Source organism: Natator depressus, chromosome 1 (assembly GCF_965152275.1).
Source record: "Natator depressus isolate rNatDep1 chromosome 1, rNatDep2.hap1, whole genome shotgun sequence".
Taxonomy (NCBI): Eukaryota; Metazoa; Chordata; order Testudines; family Cheloniidae; genus Natator; species Natator depressus.
Genome location: NC_134234.1, coordinates 7055719 through 7067070, shown reverse-complemented (window position 1 = coordinate 7067070; position 11352 = coordinate 7055719). Strand labels below are relative to the sequence as shown.

Genomic DNA, 11352 nt, shown 5'->3' with positions numbered 1-11352 from the left:
TGCCCTTCACACCTTCCATTCTGATGCCTGCTTCTTAGACGTGCTGGCTCTATCTTAATTGCTTCTCCATTCAAAAGCTAACTGTCCCTACGTGTGCTCCCTCAGATACTTTGTAACATGTTTTGGCATGCCCTCTCATATACAATGTATCCAGCATGTCCCCTTATACAATGTTATACTTATACAATGTTATACTCCCACAATCTCCCCTTTTGGTCAAGGCTACGCCCATGACCAATGACTTACTGGATTCCATACATCAATCATTCTTTTTCATTACTTTCACTGGTGACATTTAACAACATTAGATTAGCACTCTGGTTAGGGGTAACCTGATGGATGGTGTGTCTTGTGCAGTTTTGGATACAAGAAGAAATCAATTGAAAACACACAAAGATTATTAGAATTCCAAATAGGATAGTCAGGATTCCTTGAAACAACCAGTTTCCCAGACTAGAGAAATTGAATAAGTTACTTATCCATTTCCACAAGGAACTTGGTTCTTCGTGGGGAAGGTATGCAATTTGCTCCAGATGGCTAGCACGATTTATTACCTCATTAGTATTATCAGGTATGTATACACAGCATTCTGTTCCAATTAGAGCACAGGTCCCTCCTTTGGCTGCCAGTATTATATCTAATGCCCGACGGTTTTGGAGGACCACTTGTCGGACCGCTCCTGCTTCTTTGGCTAGAGATTTTAAGCTCTCTCCTGTTTCATTGGCCATGATCTCAACCACCACTTGTAACCTTAAAAGCCTTTTTGCATGGTGGATTACTCCCCCCCCCCCACTGGGACTAAAGAAATGCCAACAGCTTCTTCCCAAGTTAGGGGGCTTATGTTATCCACATACCATTTAGCATCTGGCAAGTCTCTCCTTTTTCGCCTGAAATTACGGAGGCGATTTCGTGGGAGGGAGTGAAGCACCCGGAATTGTGGGAAAAGCTGAGCAGGATAACAGATACCAGCAAATTGGTCAGGTAACACAGTGTAAGCATTTTCCCCACAAACCCAATGATGCCCCATTAAAGCTGGGAAGGGTTGACTGCAACCCTTTGACATGTAAGAATTTACGAAGGAGGAATAGTATCCCCCAAAGGGCACAGGATGATTTTCACTGGGAGAAGAGGTAGCATTCACATGACATTTGTAGATGGTGCTGTTTTTCTCAGGGAGGCTGTAGGGGGAGCAAGAGATTGAATCTTTGGTTTGATCCCAGGTTGAGAGGAAGTTTATCTTTCCATACCCGGTTCGCCATTCTCCAAACTTGTTTGAATAGTCCCATACACCATGGGACATGATGTATTGGAGACAGCTGCTCCTCCCTAGATTCAGCCCTGTCCCATTACACACCCAGCACCAGTGGCCCTTTCCTTTCACCACACTTATAAGTTTAGGAACATATGTTTTTCCCAGCCCCCAAGTGTCATTTTCCTTCCATGTCCTTTTAAGTGGATAGGGTTCTCCAGCAAGCTCTGAGGAATTCAAAGGGATTGCCATGGTGGGGATACTAGCTTGTGAGTGAGCTGGGATGTGGCTGCAGACCCAGCAATTAGAAATATTCAGGATCTGGGCTATCTGCACCTGTTGTTGGATGAAAGAATTGTCACTGTCACTCTGGATTCCCCAGACCCTCAGGGCACAGTAGCTGAGGATTAAGCTTCTCAAAGGACACGTTGGAAGCAGGACCCTTTCTGGTTCTGACAACCTCTTTCGAGGGAACCGCAGTCACGGTTTTACGTCCACCAGGCAGCAGGCGCTAGGCTCACTACTGCTTCTTGTTTGTTGGGTCCTGCTGTCTCTTACCCTCTGCTTCTGGCAACCCTTACAAGAGCGCAGATTGTAAGGTATTGCAGGCTGTTCCTCTTTGTCTTCTGGGGTTGAAGCTGATTCTGCGTGGTCTTGCAGAGGTGCTTGGTCCCCTTGAGGTGGCGCTGGCTTACACTGTGAGGCGTGGATCCATGCAGCGATGCCGGATAATTTCACTGCTGTCTGGGTGGTGAGCAGTACCTGGTATGGACCCTTCCACCAGGGTTCCAAGGCGTGCTTCCGAAGGTGGTGCCGCAGGTAGACCCAATCTCCAGGCTCAAGAGTGTGACAGGCAGCAGAGGTGGGTTCCGTCGGTCAAGCTGCTCACACCTGCGAATGGAAGGAGCTCACAGCTTGCATTAACCCTTTGCAGTACTGGAGGAGCGTGCTGTGAGTTAGGTTTAGGTCTGGGGCTGGGGTAATAGTAGCCATTGTTCGCATAGGGCGTCCCATGATGATTTCAAATGGACTCAATTTGTGTCTCTGGGATGGGGATGACCGAATTTCCATAAGGGTCAGTGGTAAAGCAGCTGGCCAGTTTAACCCTGTGGAACTACAGATTTTTGCCAGCTTATTTTAAGCACATCATTTCGCCTTTCAACTGCCCCTGCACTCTGTGGATGGTAAGGGCAGTGCGACAGGTGGGTGACATGTAATACCTGGTTTAGATGTTGAACAATTTTTCCAGTAAAATGTGTTCCCCGGTCACTAGACAAAGTGGCAGGAATTCCCTTGGTAGGGATAATGTGGTGTAACAGACATTTTGCAACAGACAATGAATCAGCTTTGCGACAGGGAAAGGCTTCAATCCAACCCGAAAACAGACATATTATAAATAAAATGAATTCATATTTCTGACACTTTGGCATTTGTACAAAATCAAGTTGCCAGTGTAGGAAAGGTACTTGAGGCAAACCCCGGAACCCTTGTGTTACTTTTACAGATTTGCCTACATTGTGGCTTTGACAAGTAACACAAGCGGCACAGTGTCGGGTTGCAAAGGAGCTGAAATGGGGAGCCCGCCTTACTCATAGCAGAGACCATCCCCTCCTTGCTGACATGCGAAACACCAAGTAGCAGGGAGGCTAGAGACAGGTAGAGTGAGAGGGGGGCTACAAAGGTACCGGTGGGCGATCGCCAAAGGGAATCAGAATGCAAAGAGCAACCCAAAGCACTCCAGGAGTCTCTCTCTGTTTCTGGGGCAGAATCCTGGAGCTGAGCGAGATGAGACAGGGATGGTGGCATTACAGAGACAGAGAGGGGACCAAGAAATGCTTCTGGTGAAGGTTTTATAGTGGCGGCATGTTTTGCAGCAGCATCAGCAAGTGTATTACCTTTTGCCACCTCGGTGTCTGCCGCTGAGTGGCCAGTACACTTAACAAATGCCAAGGCAGACGGTAGTAAAACTGCATACAGGAGGGCGGCAATGTAGGGGTCATTCTTGATAGGGGTACCAGTAGAGGTAAGAAAACCTCGAGCCTGCCCGAGGGTGCCAAAGTCATGCACAACCCCAAAGGCATACCGAGAATCAGTAAAAATAGTGGCAGAGAGCCCCTCGGCTAGAAAGCAGGCACGGGTTAGAGCAATCAGTTCAGCCACCTGGGCAGAGGTCACAGAGGGTAAGGGTGCAGCTTCTATGGTCTCAGAGAGAGAGACCACAGCGTACCCTGCAAGAAGGTGGCCTTGGTCATTTCTATAACAGGACCCATCAGTGAATAATACCAGGTCAGAGTTAGGGAGAGGTACATCTGAAAGGTCAGGGTGCGGAACAGTGATAGCGGAGACAGTTGCAAGGCAGTCATGGGGTTCACCATCACTAGGTTAAGGGAGGAGGGTAGCAGGGTTTAACCGGGAGCAGTGCTTAATAGTGATATGTGAGGCTGAAAGCAGCAAAACTTCATACCTAGTGAGGCGAGCAGAGGAGAGGTGAGCAGTGTTGCGTTGCAGAAGGAGAGTTTCCACAGAATGGGGAACCATGAGAGTGAGAGGAGAGCGGAGGACAAGGGACTCAGACATCTCGACCAGGCGCGCTGCAGCAGCTACAGCGCGTAGGCAAGGGGGTAAACCCTGGGCTACAGGGTCCAAGGTTACAGAAAAATAAGCCACCGGACGATTTCTGTCACCGTGCTCCTGAGTAAGAACCCCGAGGGCACAAACAGATTGTTCGTGACAGAAAAGGGTCAAAGGCTTGTCATAGTTAGGTAACCCTAAGGCAGGGGCAGAGGCTAAATTCTGCTTAAGGGAGATGAAAGCAGCATTTGCTTCAAGTGGCCATGGCATGGGGTTAGGTACAGAGGATCGAGTGAGTTCTTGGAGTGGTTTAGCCAGAGAAGCATATTGGGGAATCCATTGCCTACAGAACCCTGTCATGCCTAAGAATTTTCTGAGCTGGCATGGAGAGCAAGGCTGGGGAAAGCTAAGGATGGCTTGTACCCGGGCTGGAGAGAGTGTACGGGAGCCCTGGGAGAGAAGGAAGCCTAGGTATGTGACAGAGGTTTGGCAGAGCTGCAATTTTGTGCGAGAAGCCTTATGACCCTTGTTTGCTAAAGCTGTGAGAAGTGTTAGTGAATCAGTTTCTGAGGCAGACAGAGGGGGAGCACAGGAGTAAGTCGTCCACATATTGGATCAGTGTGGATCCTGATGGGAAAACCAGATCAGCGAGATCCCTGGCTAGGGCTTGAGAAAAATAGGATGGACTCTCTCTATACCCCTGGGGAAGGGTAGTCCATGTATATTGCTGACCCTTGTAGGAGAAGGCAAAGAGATACTGGGATTCAGAGTGAACTGGGACAGAGAAGAAAGCGGAGCACAAATCTACAACAGTAAAGTGGGTTGCATTTGTAGGAATAGACGCTAGAATTGTAGCAGGGTTAGGAACTACTGGAAAAGAAGGTATGAGAATATGGTTAATAGCTCGAAGGTCTTGAACAAATCGCCATGATTTGCCATCAGCTTTTTGAACTGGGAGGATAGGGGTGTTACAGGGGCTGGAACAAGGGACAATAATTCCTTGTTCTTTTAATGTAGATATAACTGGAGCAATCCCAGCCTCTGCCTCAGGATTCAAAGGATACTGAGACAGGGGAGGCAGAGGTTTGGAATTGTCTACAGTAATCCGAACTGGGTCAGTATTTAATCGGCCCACTTCAGATGGGTGAGATGGCCATAGGGAGGAAGGAACCTGAGAGATTAGGTGCTCTAGGGACGGAGTTAAGGGACAGCAAGGGACTGGAGTGGAGAGGGAAGTTTCAGACAGCAGGGAGGCTACAGAATCTCATAAGGAAGACTGAGGGATTTGCAGATAGACACCATCTGGGGAGCAGTAAATAGAACAGCCAAGTTTGCATAGCAAGTACCGTCCCAAAAGGTTTGCAGGGGTGGAATCAGAGAGGAGGAATGCATGCTCCTCAGAGAGGGGACCGACCTGAACAGACAAAGGTTTTGAGAGGGGAAAAGAGGTAGGGATCCCTGTAATGCCAACAGCAGACACAGATTTTCCAGATCGGGGAACCTCAGGCAAGTCAGTGGTGCGGATTGTAGAAAGAGAAGCTCCAGTATCAACAAGAAAAGGGAGAGAGAGATCATTTACAGTCAGGACACATTCTCCAGTAGGGGACAGAGGTAATAAGGGAGCTAAAACTTTGTGAGGTTCCCCAGCATCCCGTCATTGTTGGGGTGAAAAATAGGGTTGGGGATCAGCTGGAGGAACCAGCGGGGGGTTCACTTGATTTCCCATACAATTATTAGGTCGTCTTGGACACTCTTTTTTCCAGTGTCCAGGCTGTTTACAGTAGTTACAAACCCCAGTTAATCCAGCCCCCCGCCCCCTTCTGCAACCCCGTCCCTGTCCCCGATGTGGTCTGCTTAGTCCTGAATAATGCTGTATCTGCAGAGCCATTAACTTTTGGGAGGACTGTTCCTCCTTTCCTTCTAAAGTGCGGTGGCAATGCTCTGCTACTGCCAGGAATTTGTCCATGGTTTCAGTCTCCCATCCCACACTTATTCGTTTTTACATGCTGCCTGTGGCAGGGAGAAGACCATCAACAAATGCATGTGCCAAGGCCCCCTGCCCATTTACATAGGGCTCTTGTATTCCTGAATGTTGTAGGAAAATATCAGTTAGCCGGGACCTATAGTCGCCTGGGCTTTCTCCTTGCCCTTGCTTACAGCAACGTATTGCTGTCCAGTTTGTTTTAGGAGACCACACTTTGGGAATGGCTTGATGCAGGTGCTTCCAAAGAGCCATACACCGGTCTCTGTATGCCGAATCTGGGCCAGTACTTTTTATGGTTGAGTGGCGTGCCTCAGCTGGCCAGTCTGCGGCAGCAAACCATTTTTCATAGTAACTGGCAGGAGCTAACAATTTACACAGTTGGAGGAGATCTGTCTCAGAGGGTTCATAGGTTTCACAGATTAACAGAAACTCCTCAGCAAATTTGACAGAGTTTTCCTGTGGTTTGGGAAAACTTTTAACTATAGATAAAAGTTCCGGACTAGTCCAGGGCTTATAATCCCATATGGACTCACTTTCTCCCATCTTAAGGACTCGTAAGGGTGCCACAACAGTTTGATCAGAGTCTCTCATTAATCTCCCATCAGGTTCTCTTTTCCAAGAAGAGATGTCAAGAGAATCTTTGCAGTCTGCTTTGGATTTCTTCTTCATAATATTTTGCAGAGCTGCGAGGCCAATGAGGGTTTCTTCACTTTCATTATCTGTAGTCACTGAAGATTTTTCCTTTTCTGATTTCTTATTTGCGCAGGAGTATGGTGGGGGTCGGGTTTGATCTGGATCATTGCACAGGACTGGGCAAAGGGGAGTGCTCGGACTAGTGGTGGGAGAGACTGCATCCAATTGAACTGTTAGTTTTTTGATAGAATTTTTAAGAGAGGTGAGTTTTGACTCAGTCCATCTACAATTTGCCTCTTCCCACCACTGCATGAAGCAGTCTACTTCTCCTCTCTCCAATTTGGTTTTTGGGAGGACGAGTTTGCTTTTTAAAGCGTCCACTCGATCCTTGTCCCAAGAACCTAACAGTGGCCACTGTAATTTGGGGTTCTCTAGAGCTAATTTGGACCATTTTTCAAGAAACCTACAAGAGTCCGGACCCCTCCTAAAATACATAAAATAAGCTGGAGTTCCCTTAGGGAACTGTTTAACCTTAGACTTCTGATTACCCATCCAGGAGGACTTCACACAGCACTCACACAAGAAGGAAATTTGGGCTCAGCAGAGCGGTACCCAGTGCAACACACAGAAAGGAGCCCACAGGCTACTGCCTCAACTGCCCTTGCTTTCACACCAGGGGTTATACCCAAGGCGTGGTGTGGCTGCAGCTGTGCAGATTCCACTTATTCAAACCGTGGGGACGGGGACCCCTTGGTCAGCCAGTCTCCGGACAGAGATGGCTCCCAGATTCACACACACCACGGGGAAGACGGATAGACACAAAGACAAGACAGTCCTCAAACCGGTTAAAGCACAAAAAATAATAATTACCTGAGACGTCTGATTCCAGAAGCTGGATCCAAAGACCCCTACCCGAACAGAGTGGGAACCAACAAGTTCAATGGCATAGACTGAGCTGCTGCTGTGTACCTTTCTGTCTTGTGGAGGATCGCTTGGACTAAGCGTCCAGGCGCTGGCTGCCACGATCGTCCTGCAAGGCAGTCAGGGATCACACAGCCTTAGTGAAGCCGCTTGCCATCTCGGTGGAACCTCCAAATTGTCAAAGTTTGACTCAGACTCACAATTTATCAGACCACTCTGTTTTATTAGCAAAGCTGCTCTGCTAATACATTTAGAAGTGAGCCCCCTGAGTGGGGCTTGTGTCTCTTAATTTATACAGTTTTTTGGAGAAAAAGTTACAGAGAAGTTACAGACAAAAGAAGAAAAAGATTTTAGTCACCACCCTTCAAGATCCCTGAGACCAGTCACATATCTTCAATTACCTGCCACCCTTAACAATCTCCTTTAACAGCTTCCAGTTAACTTAACTAATTGCCCTTCACACCTTCCATTCTGATGCCTGCTTCTTAGACGTGCTGGCTCTATCTTAATTGCTTCTCCATTCAAAAGCTAACTGTCCCTACGTGTGCTCCCTCAGATACTTTGTAACATGTTTTGGCATGCCCTCTCATATACAATGTATCCAGCATGTTCCCTTATACAATGTTATACTTATACAATGTTATACTTCCACACATGGAAGTGCTGGGCCCGTATGGCTGATTTCACACCTGACCTTGCCAGAATTTCTGCCTTCAGCTGGGGTAATCCATAGCTGTCTCTGTGGTCATGTCGAAATAGGCCTTCTGGGGCTCCCCACAAAGAAATGGAGCCAGGATACCTGCCCACTGGTCTGGGGGCCAGGCCTCCCGCAGTGCCGTCCTCTCAAAGGCAAGGAGATAGGCCTCTATATTGTCATATGTAGCCATCTTCTGTAAATAGTTGCTTACCCGCAGCGGCCGGATCCCCTGGGGCCCGTGCGTCAGCATGGTCAGGGCTTTTAACTGGTTCACTGCTTCATTCAGGGTGGCTCGATCTTGGGTGGTGTGGTTCATCAGTAGTTGGTTCGTCTCCTGTTGGACGCGTACTGACTCTTGCTGGGCAGCCATCTGCACCCTGGTAGCCTCTTGTTGGGCCACAGTGGCCTGTACCAATGCCTTCACTACATCCTCCATTTGTGTGTGTGTGTGTGTGTGTGTGTGTGATTTACCCTGCTCTGAGATGGCTTGCCACAGAGCCTTATTCACTCACCACATCCCACTGCTGACATCAAGTGTGGCAAAATACCTTGTTCTCCTCAGTAGGCTCAGTCCCTTTTAGCCTTGGAGACTCAGGTTTGGGGCAAGGCAAATCCTTATAGGTGGCACAGGGTCCTGCTACTCATCTCCTCAGTCAGTCCCTTGTGCTTGTTTTCCTTCCCTTCTGGAGAGTGAGTGCAACCTCCCTACTGGGAAGGTCTGGTGTCTTGCTGCAAACAGCCTACTGGCAGCTTCCCTGCTCCCCTCACTCTGCCCTTCCTACCACCCAGGGGAGGGTTTAAAAAGGTCCCAAGTAGCTGGAGTCAGCTGAACCTAATTGGTTCCCTAGCAACCCCTTTTCCAGCTGAACCTTATTGCCCAGTGGTTCTCTCTCCACAGTGGATAGGGAGGGGCCTTTTAATCCCCTGGGACTAATTACTACCCCCCTTTTGTAGCTGTTTGTCCTGGGTTTACCACAATAGCTTCTATGCAGCACAGATAAATACAATGACCATTATCACCATGTGTTTACACACATGTCATGATACAATAGGGCACACTCAGACATGGAGGGCAAGAAACTGTGTGTGTGGTAAAGTCACAACTGTAAAATCACACAGTGCTCAAGTAGGCTATGGAACTCCCAGCCACAAGATATCAATGGGGCAAGAACTCAGAGAGATTCAAAGAGGAATGGGATGTTCATATGGCTAAGCAGAAAATTAAATTACAATAATGAGGGGTTTTAAAAGAATCTGTAAGGGCTTTAAACCTTCTTTATTTATACCAAAAATATGTCTCTAACTAGTGGGTGTCGGGGGAAACATTCCCTTAGAGCAGTTTATCTCATAGCTGCCTAATGCAGAGTTTCTTGGATTGTCCTCTACAGCATCTGGAACTGACCACTGGATATTGAGCTATACGGACTACAGGTCTGATCCAATCTGGCAATGCCTATCTTCCTATCAGTGATGAAGAACCAAGACAATATTTTTGCTAATCTTCCTTCAGCTCCTGGGATTCTCTAGCCTTCCACTGAGATCAGAAAGATGTCTAGTTAAATATTATCTAGTCTCCTGTTCTTTTTCTTTTCAGGAAAGAAAGCTCAAAATGCCTCGGACCAGCCCGGTACATTATGTCAGCTGTCAATGACACCAAATTCAACTCTGCAGTGTTCCTTCTCACAGGGATACGTGGGCAGGAAGACGTCTATCTCTGGATCTCTATCCCCTTCTGCTTAATGTATGTTATTTCGATATTAGGAAATTCAGTCATTCTGTTCATTATAAAAACAGATCCAAGCCTCCATGAGCCCATGTACATTTTCCTTTCCATGTTGGCTGTCACAGACCTTGGTTTATCGTTATCCACCATGCCAACGATACTGGGGATATACTTGTTTAACTCTAAGGAGATCAGCCTGGATTCCTGTTTTGCCCAGGTCTTCTTCATCCACTCACTTTCATTAACTGAATCCTCCATGCTGTTGCTGATGGCCTTTGACCGTTTTGTTGCGATCTGTAACCCACTGAGATATGCTTCCATCTTAACTCCACCAAGAATAGCCAAACTGGGACTGGTGTTTGTGCTAAGAGGAGTGGTCCTAGTATTCCCAGTCCCCTTTCTCCTGAAACGGTTCCAATACTGTCGAGCCAATATCCTCTCCCATTCCTACTGCCTGCACCAGGAGGTCATGAAGATGGCTTGTTCAGACATCACAGTCAACAGCATCTATGGATTGTCTGTTAAGCTCTTAACAGTTGGGTTGGATTTGTTCCTCATCTTTCTCTCTTATGTGATGATCATCAAAACAGTGCTGAGCGTCGCGTCCCCCATGGAGAGCCTCAGGGCCCTGAACACCTGCATATCCCACCTCTGCGCCGTCTTGCTCTTCTTCACACCAGAAATTGGCTTGTCTGTGATACACAGATTTGGGAACAGCTCTTCTCACTTGCTTCAGATTCTCCTGGGCTATGTCTACCTGCTTGTCCCACCCCTGATGAACCCAATTGTGTACAGTGTGAAAAGCAAACACCTTCGTGCGAGGATATTCAGGCTATTCGTCAAATAAAGAGTCAGTTCATTACCTGGATCCTGTGCTGCTCATATGGGCATGAAATATACGGCCCACCTATTCCATCCTGGACACTTACATCTGAGAGGACATGAGCTACTGATCTCCACTCTGTAGAGAGTGGTTCAGGTGGCGTCTAAGACCTGGAGCAATGGGTGATGGGCTGTCCCCAGACACTGTTGAGGGAGGGCAATGCATTGGTGGAAGGAAACCAAGGCAGGCAGCAGCATTTAAAAATTGAATGAGTTCGTGGAGAGCCAGGGGACAGGAGAGATGTTGGCTAATACAGATCCATATCGGTGGCTGCTCCAATCTCACTATTCTTGTTGATACAGTCAATAAAGAGAAGGGACTTGGATGTTATTTCCTATTACCCCCAGTCTGTAGCTGTTCCGTCTCTAGTTAAAAAACAAGGGGCCCTGCAAAAAGGTGCAGGGCTGTCTTGCAGTCGCAGTCTTGGCCCTTCCCGAGAGCTCTGGGTGCTGCATGACCCATGGGTGCTGCACCAGCGATGGACAGGGGTTATTCAAGGGGCATGGACACCCATCCTTCCCCCACGCCCTCAGCCAGGTGCGTGTGACTGAGTCATGTCAGAGACATGATTAATGTCAGAGCCCCAGGAGAAGCCATTCACACAGCGCCCCCAGCTCACCTGTTGACGGCTCTGCACACCACACACCTGCTGAGCCCACTGCCCACCAAGGCAGGGCAGAGCTGGCTGTGT

At 48.0% G+C, this 11352-nt stretch overlaps 1 protein-coding gene across 1 annotated transcript; it reads left to right on the top strand.

Annotated features, from left to right (window-relative positions):
- The first annotated feature begins 9689 nt into the window (after window positions 1-9689).
- On the top strand, window positions 9690-10625 carry LOC141980715 (olfactory receptor 51G2-like). Its single transcript, XM_074942210.1, has one exon. It carries the CDS (start codon window positions 9690-9692, stop codon window positions 10623-10625), a length of 936 nt encoding a protein of 311 aa, XP_074798311.1.
- Window positions 10626-11352: the final 727 nt, after the last annotated feature.